Raw genomic sequence first — 14,297 nt, 5'->3', positions numbered from 1 at the left:
TAATGACGATAATGAATAACAAATGATTATAGAGACCCAACAAATGATTCAAAGAGACACACATTTTAAAATTGTATAAAAGACAACTGTTTAAATGATGTATAAAGTAAATAATAATATGCTTCCTGAAGTGGTCCAGAAGATGTTTCAGATGTGAACCAGTACATATGTATATCATATAAAGGTGATAATCTATGGGATTATTAACAATTACAAATACAAATATGTAATACTTCAATATTTCATATAATTAAGTCTAAAATTGTATGATGAATATACAGGCTCTCTCTCTCTCTCTCTCTCTCTCTCTCTCTCTCTCTCTCTCTCTCTCTCTCTCTCTCTCTCTATATATATATATATATATATATATATATATATATATTATATATATATACATAAATGAGTGTGTGTGTGTGTGTGTGTGTGTGTGTATACATACACACAAAATGTTTATTGCATGTAAAATGTGTATTGTACTGTTTACTCTCAGCTTTTTACTCAAATTGTTCCGTCCCTTTTTTTAATAAAAGTACACAATGGTGCATATTAATGCATGTACTTGACTGAAAAAAAGCATTAATATAAAATATCTAATCTATAAATGTAAAGATCATATTAAACAGATTGTTAGACAAACAACAATGTCACACATGTTATATGTGCTGATGTTGTTAGAAAGTCAAAATGAAAGTCTGGACAGTTTATTTCAAATCCTGCAGTTTCATTTGCTGCTGCTGTTCTCACCAGCACACTTGTGTTTCTTACACTGGTACTTAGAAGACAATCTTTCACCACACACCACTGCAACTCAACACTTTCTCTCCTGGGTGTCTTCTCATGTGTGCTACAAGGCTTGATCGTTCACTAAAGCTTCTGTTGCAGATTGAACAGGAATGTGAATTTTCACCAGTGTGTGTTCTCTTGTGTACTTTCAAACACCAGTTTTCTGTAAAACCTTTACCATAGATTGAACAGGAAAAAGGTTTTTCACCAGTGTGTCTTCTTGCGTGTACTTTCAAATGATGACTTTGTGTAAAACCTTTACCACAGATTGAACAGGAAAACAGTTTTTCACCAGTGTGTGTTCTCATGTGTACTTTTAAATGGGGACTTTGTACAAAACCTTTACCACATTCTGAGCAAGGAAAAGGTTTTTCACCAGTGTGTGTTCTCATGTGTACTTTCAAATGTTTACTTTGAACAAAATCTTTTTTTCACCAGTGTGTGTTCTCATGTGTCTTTTCAAATTTTTACTTTCTGTAAAACCTTTACCACAGGTTGAACAGGAAAAAGGTTTTTCACCAGTATGTGTTCTCATGTGTATTTTCACATCTGTACTTTGTGTAAAACCTTTACCACAGGTTGAACAGACAAAAGTTTTTTTACCACTGTGCATTCTCATGTGCACTTTCAAACTCCAACTTTGTGTAATACCTTTACCACATATTGAACAGATAAAAGGTTTTTCTCCAGTGTGTGTTCTCATGTGTCTTTTCAGACGACAATGGTATTTAAAAGTTTTGTGACAGTGAGAAGATGTGAAGTGAGTGTTGTCAGTGTGACATGTCTTATCATCTTTAGAGTCTTCATCATCAGTGTCAGGAGAGTGTGACGTTGTGTCCTCACTATCTGATAGTGGAGCTAAGAGCTTGTCTGCTTGTGATCCTCCACAGTGGTCTCCATCAGCTTCTGTTGTCATGTGTTGTGTTGAGCTGCTGCTTGGAGGCTCCCCCCCTCCCCTCTCCTCACTTTCACCTTTCACCTCATCATCTTCACTCTTCACAGGGACACCAGTCACTGGCATCTTGATGACATCAACCTCCTCCAGTCCTTCAAGATGCTCTCCCTGCTGACTGATGCTGTGTTCTTCCTCTTCCTCCTTAATGTGAGGGCTCTGTGGATCCTCAGCTTCCTCTTTAAATTTGGGGATTAGTGGGTGTTCCTCTTCCTCTTTAAAATGGGGGATCTGAAGGTATTCCTCTTCCTTCTTAATGTGGGAGGGCTGTGGCTCCTCCGTCTGCATCCTGAAGCTCCACTTCTGTTGCTCAGGGTGAAGATGTTCTTCACAGACGTCTGCAAGACAAACACAGCATCTCTGCTCAGTCACACAATGCATTCAGTACTTTTACATGCACTTAGGAAAAACAAGTTATCGTATGAACTGTCTTGAAATCTCAGTGACGCACAAACACGCTGCTCTTTACAACATTATTCACAGGAAAAGAAAAACAAACCAGGACGACAGGACTTTTTATTATGGACAGACGACATGGTTTAAAATTGATTTTGCAATGTATTATTTCATATATAATTATTAACAGAACCATTTTAAAACAGACTACACAGGCTCCTAATTTAGTTGCTGAAATATGCAGTAAAATATTAAATGATAAATAATGATAAATGGGTAGAGGTGCAACGGTACGTGTATTTGTATTGAACCGTTTTGGTACGGAGGTTTCGGTTCGATTCGGAGGTGAACTGATCCGACACGGACATATAAGTAGCGGCGCACGTTGTGTAAATAATGCACACCGAGGCACCATGAATTGATTTACGTGGACCCCGACTTAAACAAGTTGAAAAACTTATTTGGGTGTTGTACAGAATATGTACTGTACTGTGCAATCTACTAATAAAAGTTTCAATCAATCAAAAAAACAACAACACACGGCATGCTAGCAACGACTGGGATATGATAGACTGACCACACCTCCTCTTTTCACGAGATATGTCCTCTTTATGGAGATGTCCAGGTGGAGTTTCTTAAATGCCTCGAATGTCCGGCATTTTAAGTTATGGTTGCGTGTATTTTCAATGTACGTTCAAGGATAAGAAGGGGTTAAAAACAAAACAAAAAGTGGTGCACGCAGCGTTAACATTCGTGAGGGAGGGCCAGAGACAGAGAGACAGAGAGAGCGAGAGAGTTATGATAAATGCGCATGCGTCGCCAGGCTCTGATTTTTATCCTTTGATTAATCAGATTTAATTTTTTATTATCTATAGCAGGGGTGTCAAAAGTGTGCCCTGGAGGCCATTTGCGGCACACAGCTAATGTTTTAAAGGCCCACAGCACATTCTAAAAATACTATTCACATAAACAAAAACATAAACAAAAGTGAAATAAAAGAGCTTAAAGGCTAAATGTAATTTAGAAAAAGTTGCAACGTTGACTAATAAAACAAAGCTGTTTTTTGACAAGAACAAGAAAGTTTGATCACATTACGCCTGTACTGTATATACCTTTATATACATATATACATACATATATACCTGTACTGGCTCACCTGCACTGGCTTCCTGTGCACTTAAGATGTGACTTTAAGGTTTTACTACTTACGTATAAAATACTACACGGTCTAGCTCCATCCTATCTTGCCGATTGTATTGTACCATATGTCCCGGCAAGAAATCTGCCTTCAAAAGACTCCGGCTTATTAGTGATTCCTAAAGCCCCAAAAAAGTCTGCGGGCTATAGAGCGTTTTCCGTTCGGGCTCCAGTACTCTGGAATGCCCTCCCGGTAACAGTTCGAGATGCTACCTCAGTAGAAGCATTTAAGTCTCACCTTAAAACTAATCTGTATACTCTAGCCTTTAAATAGACCTCCTTTTTAGACCAGTTGATTTGCCGCTTCTTTTCTTTTTCTCCTCTGTCCCTCCCTCCCTTGTGGAGGGGGTCCGGTCCGATGACCATGGATGAAGTACTGGCTGTCCAGAGTCGAGACCCAGGATGGACCGCTCGTCGGGACCCAGGATAGACCGCTCGCCTGTATCGGTTGGGGACATCTCTACGCTGCTGATCCGCCTCCGCTTGGGATGGTTTGCTGTGAATGGGACTCTCGCTGCTGTCTTGGATCCGCTTTGAATTGAACTCTCGCGGCTGTGTTGGAACCATTATGGATTGAACTTTCACAGTATCATGTTAGACCCGCTCGACATTCATTATCGAGGGGGGGGGTTTGCCCACTTTTGAGGTCCTCTCCAAGGTTTCTCATAGTCATCATTGTCACTGGCGTCCCACTGGGTGTGAGTTTTCCTTGCCCTTAAGTGGGTTCTTCCGAGGATGTCGTAGTCGTAGTGGTTTGTACAGTCTTTTGAGACATTTGTGATTTAGGGCTATATAAATAAACATTGATTGATGATTGATTTTTTTCTTTCAAACTGTCATTGCTTAAAACATAATATTGAATCAAAATCATAGTTATTATGAATTAATGACCTATCCAAGTTTCCCAAAACTTCACATCAAATATTCCACTAGGAAAAATATTTTTGGTGGGAGATTTAGCAAATTTGTTAAAGCCATCCATCCATTTTCTACCGCTTATTCCCTTGTGGGGTTGCGGGGGCGCTGGCGCCTATCTCAGCTACAATCGGGCGGAAGGCGGGGTACACCCTGGACAAGTCGCCACCTCATCACAGGGCCAACACAGATAGACAGACAACATTCACACACTAGGGACCATTTAGTGTTGCCAATCAACCTATCCCCAGGTGCATGTCTTTGGAGGTGGGAGGGGCCTATCCCCAGGTGCATGTCTTTGGAGGTGGGAGGGGCCTATCCCCAGGTGCATGTCTTTGGAGGTGGGAGGAAGCCGGAGTACCCGGAGGGAACCCACTTATTCACGGGGAGAACATGCAAACTCCACACAGAAAGATCCCGAGCCTGGATTTGAACCCAGGACTGCAGGACCTTCGTATTGTGAGGCAGACGCACTAACCCCTCTGCCACCGTGAAGCCCCAAATTTGTTAAATAAATAATAAAAAAATGTATATTTTGTTTTTTCTTACTGTACCGAAAATGAACCGAACCGTGACCTCTGAACCGAGGTATGTACCGAACCGAAATTTTGGTGTACTGTTACACCTCTATAAATGGGTTGTACTTGAATAGCGCTTTTCTACCTTCGAGGTACTCAAAGCGCTTTGACACTACTTCCACATTTACCCATTCACATTTACCCATTCACACACTGATGGAGGGAGCTGCCATGCAAGGTGCTAACCAGCACCCATCAGGAGCAAGGGTGAAGTGTTTTGCTCAGGACACAATGGACGTGACGAGGTTAGTACTAGGTGGGGATTGAACCAGGGACCCTCGAGTTGCGCACGGCCACTCTCCCACTGCGCCACGCCGTCCCTATTATTACATCATTCCCAGTACTATGTTCTCAAATAAAGTAACCAGATATTAACAGTAAATAAACAAGTACATTAATAATAATTGTTTTGACAAAATAATACAATTAGAAAAGACACAATATGTTACTGCATATGTCAGCTGCCAAATTAAGAGCCTTTGTAAACAGTTTTGAAATTCTTCTATCATCAAACATATACCAAATGATATATCGTGACATATATTGTTATTAAGATATAGATTTGAGGTCATAGCACTCATACCAAACATTGGTTTGCCGAGTCCTTTTGTTTAGCCCACCAAATATATTTATTTTTTTATAATCTTCAGATGTGTGTGTATTAAGGGTGTAACGGTACGTGTATTTGTATTGAACTGTTTCGGTACGGGGGTTTGGGTTCGGTCCGGTGGTGTATCGAACAAGTTTCCACACGGACATATTAAGTAGCGCACCACACGTTGTGTCAACAATGTACACTGAGGCACAACACACGGCATGCTAGCAATGACCGGGCTACTACAAAGTGTAAAATCCAGAGCTGAAAGACACTCCTGCCTCGTTAAGATCTCCCGTTTGGGAACACTTCGGCTACGCAGTGCGATACAACAATGGGTAACATCGCTTCAACGAAGAGAAAGACGAACAAACGCAGCTCCCACTGCATTCAAGCAGCTTCTACTCGGCAACTCAGGCAGGGCTAAAGCAATAACAAATGCTGTTGGTGTTTTTACAGCAGCAGATTTAAGACCATAGTCCATTAAAAACTCGATTTTGACCCACTTCTATGGTGGGAAAACAATGAGCCCACATATCTTCTTACTGCCAAGTTAGCCAGACACTACCTCACCATACCTGCTACCTCTGTGTCCAGCGAAAGGGTATTTTTCACAGCTGGGGATATTGTAACTGCAAGCAGGTCTGCTCTTTCTGCAGACAAGGTGGTTAAACTCATTTTTCTGGCAGAAAACATGAAAATTGAGTGAAAGTCATCAGGGTTATAGGGTGGGGAGGGGGAAGAAAAATTAATCTGAGGCTGAGTTGACTTGAAACTGTTTAATGTTGCACTTTTTGTATGTAGAAGAAAAGTTTTGTCATTTTATTTAATCTGAGCAACAACTTGAAGCAGGTTAATGTTGCACTTTATACGTGGAAATGTTGTACTTTATATGTAGAAAAGTTTTGTTAAGAAACCAATTCTGAGCCTTATCTTATTTAGTTTTTAATTTTATATATGCGTAAATATATATATATATATATCTTTCCAAAGTCGGGACCTGGGGTGGACAGCTCACCTGTTAATCGGTTGGGGACATCTCTGCGTTGCTGACCTGTCTGCGCTCGGGATGGTCTCTGGCTGGCCCCACTATGGACTGGACTCTCACTATTATGTTAGAAACTGGCTCGCTTGGGAACGCCTCGGGTTCCCCTAGGAAGAGCTGTATGAAGCGGCTGGGGAAAGGAAAGTTATGGCGTCACATTAGTGCCAAAAATCCAAGCGCATAAAAACTGTTATCGAGCGCTGATTCTCCACTTCGTGCGCGACACCCATTTGCGTGCGCGCGGTGCCTATGTGCGCGCGCGCCGTCTTTGTTTTGGCACTTTGTGGGCGGTTATACTTACACGGCCCCGCCGTTTTGATTGGTCGGGGCGAAAATAGCTGAGGGCCAATCAGAAGTATAGCAGGGCGGGTCATGGTCAATATGTATCAAGATGATACAGCTCCTGTCGACAATATGTATCAAGATAATACAGCTCCTGTCGACAAACACATTCTAAAAAGTCAAAATTTAGTGGAGTTGTGGAAAATGTCAATTGAATTTAATCTAAAAGTCTTTGAAGAAGGTAATGTCTCATCTGTTGAGAGAACATCACATAGTTAATGAAGAGTCAAGATCAATATCTCTCTTTTCATACAATCAGTCCACACATGTCAGTCAATGATGGAAATTATATTTTCAAATATGTTTCCTTTCCTCACTTGTCTGTCTTAAAAAATATTTGTATTTATTTAATATTTGTATATGTAAATATTGAATGTATGCCACAAAGTGGGACTATTAATTTTCTTTCCTCCTTTCGATTTGTTGTAAATGTCTTAGTATTGTATGTATGTGTATATTTAAATAGTAGATGTATCATTGACATCAATAAAATGATGGGGGCCAGCAGTCCGAGGTAAGATGGAGAAACATGGAGTGTTTATTCATATCTATGATGAAAGGTTCATGGCAGTTCCCTGGGATTAAAAAGAAAGGAAATCAGGTTTTCATGGCTGAACAAGTAAGTCTTTAATACTATTATCTCTCAGATTGAATTTGCCTAATGTATGGAGCTAGCTTTTTTTGTTGTTTTTTTTAAATACATATTTTTAACTCTGCCATCTATACTGATCTGGGCTGATATCTCATTTTCCATAGTTTGAGTTGTTTGCAGAAACGTAAATACTTTTTATAGTAATATTAAAACCATATTACTTAGTTGTAGTGATAACCTGTCATTCATTATTCTACTAAAATAGTCATTGCAATCATAACATCAATAATTAGGCCCATATGCTAATCATGTGGTCCTGATATGAAGTACGCATAGATAAGTGGCTTCAGGTAGACTCTGGTGTAAACTTAAAGTAGATAGAGGAAAGAAAATTAATAGTCCAACATTGTGGCATACATTCAATATTTACATATACAAATATTAAATGAATAAAAATATTTTTTTTAAAACAGACAAGTGAGGAAAGAAAACACATTTGAAAATATAATTTCCATCATTGACTGACATGTGTGGACTGCTTGTATGAAAAGAGAGATATTGATCTTGACTCTTCATTAACTATGTGATGTTCTCTCAACAGATGAGACATTACCTTCTTTAAAGACTTTTAGATCAAATTCAATTGGCATTTTCCACAACTCCACTAATTTGGACTTTTCTAATGTGTTTGTCGACAGGAGCTGTATCATCTTGATACATATTGACCATGACCCGCCCTGCTATACGTCTGATTGGCCTGCAGCTGTTTTCGCCTGACCAATCAAAAAGAAGGGGTCGTGTAAGAATAACTGCCCACAAAGTGCCAAAACGAAGACAGCGCGCGTGCACATAGGTACTGCACCCTTGCAAATAGGCGCCGCCCGCACTCAAAAAGGCGCTGCGCGCGTGCACAAAGACATCACACGCGCACAAAAGGGTGTCGCGCACACGCAATAAAAGTTTTTATGCGCTTGGATTTTTGGCACTAATGTGACGCCATAGAAAGGCTGGGCTTCCCTACTTAGGCTGCTGCCCCTGCGACCCGACCTCAGATAAGCAGCAGAAGATAGATGGATGGATGTGTAACACAACTTGATGTTTCTTGAAAACAGCGTCCAGTAGTTGATGTTGTTGCTCCTTCTCCTCTTTTGTTGGACAAAGTTCCTCCTCTTATTCTGTTGTCGTTTTTTTTTTTTTTTTTCTAAAATCACAAATATTTCTTCAACGGCAGCAGTTAGTCGCTGATTCAGCAACACTCACATCATTTGTAATGTAGACATGTTCACACAATAAAAACACTTTACACTTACATTGGATCTCTGCTTTGATGTGTCGATCACTTCCGCCTCTCTTTGTTAGCAGCTAACAAGCTAAGCTAACCAGCAGGCTAGGCTAGCACGTCAAAGTGCACTCAGACTAATGTATCCGCATACAAACAATTAATAACGACGTTTACTCTGTTAAACGACACACATGTGCACATGTACGTTGTAATTAAGACCTAGAAACCATAATAACCAATACAACGTATTCTCCGCCAGACGCCATCTTGCTTTGTTTTTCCTCCTGTGTGACGTCATCGAAGTGTTCTCAACCGCGGAACAAATGTTGGCCAAACACGTGTTTCACTGGGACAATAGTGAGTGGTGCACACTTCCTTCAAACACGTGTTTCACTGGGACAATAGTGAGTGGTGCACACTTCCTTCAAACTTGTGTTTCACTGGGACAATAGTGAGTGGTGCACACTTCCTTCAAACACGCGTTTCACTGGGACAATAGTGAGTGGTGCACACTTCCTTCAAACACGTGTTTCACTGGGACAATAGTGAGTGTTGCTCACTTCCTTCAAACACGTTTTTCACTGGGACAATAGTGAGTGTTGCTCACTTCCTTCAAACACGTTTTTCACTGGGACAATAGTGAGTGGTGCACACTTCCTTCAAACACGTGTTTCACTGGGACAATAGTGAGTGGTGCACACTTCCTTCAAACTTGTGTTTCACTGGGACAATAGTGAGTGTTGCTCACTTCCTTCAAACACGTTTTTCACTGGGACAATAGTGAGTGTTGCTCACTTCCTTCAAACACGTTTTTCACTGGGACAATAGTGAGTGGTGCACACTTCCTTCAAACACGTGTTTCACTGGGGCAATAGTGAGTGGTGCACACTTCCTTCAAACTTGTGTTTCACTGGGACAATAGTGAGTGGTGCACACTTCCTTCAAACACACGTTTCACTGGGACAATAGTGAGTGGTGCACACTTCCTTCAAACACGTGTTTCACTGGGACAATAGTGAGTGGTGCACACTTCCTTCAAACACGTGTTTCACTGGGACAATAGTGAGTGTTGCTCACTTCCTTCAAACAAGTTTTTCATTGGGACAATAGTGAGTGTTCCTCACTTCCTTCAAACACGTTTTTCACTGGGACAATAGTGAGTGGTGCACACTTCCTTCAAACACGTGTTTCACTGGGACAATAGTGAGTGGTGCACACTTCCTTCAAACACGTGTTTCACTGGGACAATAGTGAGTGGTGAACACTTCCTTCAAACACGTGTTTCACTGGGACAATAGTGAGTGGTGCACACTTCCTTCAAACACGTGTTTCACTGGGACAATAGTGAGTGGTGCACACTTCCTTCAAACACGTGTTTCACTGGGACAATAGTGAGTGGTGCACACTTCCTTCAAACACGTGTTTCACTGGGACAATAGTGAGTGTTGCTCACTTCCTTCAAACACGTGTTTCACTGGGACAATAGTGAGTGGTGCACACTTCCTTCAAACACGTGTTCACTGGGACAATAGTGAGTGGTGCACACTTCCTTCAAACACGTGTTTCACTGGGACAATAGTGAGTGGTGCACACTTCCTTCAAACACGTGTTTCACTGGGACAATAGTGAGTGTTGCTCACTTCCTTCAAACACGTGTTTCACTGGGACAATAGTGAGTGGTGCACACTTCCTTCAAACACGTGTTTCACTGGGACAATAGTGAGTGGTGCACACTTCCTTCAAACACGTGTTCACTGGGACAATAGTGAGTGGTGCACACTTCCTTCAAACACACGTTTCACTGGGACAATAGTGAGTGGTGCACACTTCCTTCAAACACGTGTTTCACTGGGACAATAGTGAGTGGTGCACACTTCCTTCAAACACGTGTTTCACTGGGACAATAGTGAGTGTTGCTCACTTCCTTCAAACACGTTTTTCACTGGGACAATAGTGAGTGTTGCTCACTTCCTTCAAACACGTTTTTCACTGGGACAATAGTGAGTGGTGCAAACTTCCTTCAAACACGTGTTTCACTGGGACAATAGTGAGTGTCGCTCACTTCCTTCAAACACGTTTTTCACTGGGACAATAGTGAGTGTTGCTCACTTCCTTCAAACACGTTTTTCACTGGGACAATAGTGAGTGGTGCACACTTCCTTCAAACACGTGTTTCACTGGGACAATAGTGAGTGGTGCACACTTCCTTCAAACACGTGTTTCACTGGGACAATAGTGAGTGGTGCACACTTCCTTCAAACACGTGTTTCACTGGGACAATAGTGAGTGTTGCTCACTTCCTTCAAACACGTTTTTCACTGGGACAATAGTGAGTGGTGCACACTTCCTTCAAACACGTGTTTCACTGGGACAATAGTGACTGGTGCACACTTCCTTCAAACACGTGTTTCACTGGGACAATAGTGAGTGTTGCTCACTTCCTTCAAACACGTTTTTCACTGGGACAATAGTGAGTGGTGCACACTTCCTTCAAACACGTGTTTCACTGGGACAATAGTGAGTGGTGCACACTTCCTTCAAACACGTGTTTCACTGGGACAATAGTGAGTGTTGCTCACTTCCTTCAAACACGTTTTTCACTGGGACAATAGTGAGTGTTGCTCACTTCCTTCAAACACGTTTTTCACTGGGACAATAGTGAGTGGTGCAAACTTCCTTCAAACACGTGTTTCACTGGGACAATAGTGAGTGGTGCACACTTCCTTCAAACTTGTGTTTCACTGGGACAATAGTGAGTGTTGCTCACTTCCTTCAAACACGTTTTTCACTGGGACAATAGTGAGTGGTGCACACTTCCTTCAAACACGTGTTCACTGGGACAATAGTGAGTGGTGCACACTTCCTTCAAACACGTGTTTCACTGGGACAATAGTGAGTGGTGCACACTTCCTTCAAACTTGTGTTTCACTGGGACAATAGTGAGTGTTGCTCACTTCCTTCAAACACGTTTTTCACTGGGACAATAGTGAGTGGTGCACACTTCCTTCAAACACGTGTTTCACTGGGACAATAGTGAGTGGTGCACACTTCCTTCAAACACGTGTTTCACTGGGACAATAGTGAGTGTTGCTCACTTCCTTCAAACACGTTTTTCACTGGGACAATAGTGAGTGGTGCACACTTCCTTCAAACACGTGTTTCACTGGGACAATAGTGAGTGGTGCACACTTCCTTCAAACACGTGTTTCACTGGGACAATAGTGAGTGTTGCTCACTTCCTTCAAACACGCGTTTCACTGGGACAATAGTGAGTGTTGCTCACTTCCTTCAAACACGTTTTTCACTGGGACAATAGTGAGTGGTGCACACTTCCTTCAAACACGTGTTTCACTGGGACAATAGTGAGTGGTGCACACTTCCTTCAAACTTGTGTTTCACTGGGACAATAGTGAGTGTTGCTCACTTCCTTCAAACACGTTTTTCACTGGGACAATAGTGAGTGGTGCACACTTCCTTCAAACACGTGTTTCACTGGGACAATAGTGAGTGTTGCTCACTTCCTTCAAACACGTTTTTCACTGGGACAATAGTGAGTGGTGCACACTTCCTTCAAACACATGTTTCACTGGGACAATAGTGAGTGTTGCTCACTTCCTTCAAACACGTTTTTCACTGGGACAATAGTGAGTGGTGCACACTTCCTTCAAACACGTGTTTCACTGGGACAATAGTGAGTGGTGCACACTTCCTTCAAACACGTGTTTCACTGGGACAATAGTGAGTGGTGCACACTTCCTTCAAACACGTGTTTCACTGGGACAATAGTGAGTGGTGCACACTTCCTTCAAACACGTGTTTCACTGGGACAATAGTGAGTGTTGCTCACTTCCTTCAAACACGTTTTTCACTGGGACAATAGTGAGTGTTGCTCACTTCCTTCAAACACGTTTTTCACTGGGACAATAGTGAGTGGTGCAAACTTCCTTCAAACACGTGTTTCACTGGGACAATAGTGAGTGGTGCTCACTTCCTTCAAACACGTTTTTCACTGGGACAATAGTGAGTGGTGCACACTTCCTTCAAACACGTGTTTCACTGGGACAATAGTGAGTGGTGCACACTTCCTTCAAACACGTGTTTCACTGGGACAATAGTGAGTGTTGCTCACTTCCTTCAAACACGTTTTTCACTGGGACAATAGTGAGTGGTGCACACTTCCTTCAAACACGTGTTTCACTGGGACAATAGTGAGTGGTGCACACTTCCTTCAAACACGTGTTTCACTGGGACAATAGTGAGTGTTGCTCACTTCCTTCAAACACGTTTTTCACTGTGACAATAGTGAGTGTTGCTCACTTCCTTCAAACACGTTTTTCACTGGGACAATAGTGAGTGGTGCAAACTTCCTTCAAACACGTGTTTCACTGGGACAATAGTGAGTGGTGCACACTTCCTTCAAACTTGTGTTTCACTGGGACAATAGTGAGTGTTGCTCACTTCCTTCAAACACGTTTTTCACTGGGACAATAGTGAGTGGTGCACACTTCCTTCAAACACGTGTTCACTGGGACAATAGTGAGTGGTGCACACTTCCTTCAAACACGTGTTTCACTGGGACAATAGTGAGTGGTGCACACTTCCTTCAAACTTGTGTTTCACTGGGACAATAGTGAGTGTTGCTCACTTCCTTCAAACACGTTTTTCACTGGGACAATAGTGAGTGGTGCACACTTCCTTCAAACACGTGTTTCACTGGGACAATAGTGAGTGGTGCACACTTCCTTCAAACACGTGTTTCACTGGGACAATAGTGAGTGTTGCTCACTTCCTTCAAACACGTTTTTCACTGGGACAATAGTGAGTGGTGCACACTTCCTTCAAACACGTGTTTCACTGGGACAATAGTGAGTGGTGCACACTTCCTTCAAACACGTGTTTCACTGGGACAATAGTGAGTGTTGCTCACTTCCTTCAAACACGCGTTTCACTGGGACAATAGTGAGTGTTGCTCACTTCCTTCAAACACGTTTTTCACTGGGACAATAGTGAGTGGTGCAAACTTCCTTCAAACACGTGTTTCACTGGGACAATAGTGAGTGGTGCACACTTCCTTCAAACTTGTGTTTCACTGGGACAATAGTGAGTGTTGCTCACTTCCTTCAAACACGTTTTTCACTGGGACAATAGTGAGTGGTGCACACTTCCTTCAAACACGTGTTTCACTGGGACAATAGTGAGTGGTGCACACTTCCTTCAAACACGTGTTTCACTGGGACAATAGTGAGTGGTGCACACTTCCTTCAAACACGTGTTTCACTGGGACAATAGTGAGTGGTGCACACTTCCTTCAAACACGTGTTTCACTGGGACAATAGTGAGTGTTGCTCACTTCCTTCAAACACGTTTTTCACTGGGACAATAGTGAGTGTTACTCACTTCCTTCAAACACGTTTTTCACTGGGACAATAGTGAGTGGTGCAAACTTCCTTCAAACACGTGTTTCACTGGGACAATAGTGAGTGGTGCACACTTCCTTCAAACTTGTGTTTCACTGGGACAATAGTGAGTGGTGCACACTTCCTTCAAACACGTGTTTCACTGGGACAATAGTGAGTGGTGCTCACTTCCTTCAAACACGTTTTTCACTGGGACAATAGTG

General features: G+C 42.1%; 1 protein-coding gene across 1 annotated transcript; it reads right to left on the bottom strand.

Annotated features, from left to right (window-relative positions):
- Positions 1-531: 531 nt before the first annotated feature.
- Positions 532-6,497, bottom strand: LOC133546845 (oocyte zinc finger protein XlCOF8.4-like). Its single transcript, XM_061892682.1, has 2 exons — positions 6,435-6,497; positions 532-2,073 (listed from the first exon to the last, which is right to left on the bottom strand). Exon 2 carries the CDS (start codon positions 2,021-2,023, stop codon positions 1,184-1,186), a length of 840 nt encoding a protein of 279 aa, XP_061748666.1. The 5' UTR covers positions 2,024-2,073; positions 6,435-6,497; the 3' UTR covers positions 532-1,183.
- Positions 6,498-14,297: the final 7,800 nt, after the last annotated feature.

This window comes from Nerophis ophidion, unplaced genomic scaffold, assembly GCF_033978795.1.
Source record: "Nerophis ophidion isolate RoL-2023_Sa unplaced genomic scaffold, RoL_Noph_v1.0 HiC_scaffold_45, whole genome shotgun sequence".
Taxonomy (NCBI): Eukaryota; Metazoa; Chordata; class Actinopteri; order Syngnathiformes; family Syngnathidae; genus Nerophis; species Nerophis ophidion.
This window is presented reverse-complemented; position numbering and strand designations above follow the sequence as displayed.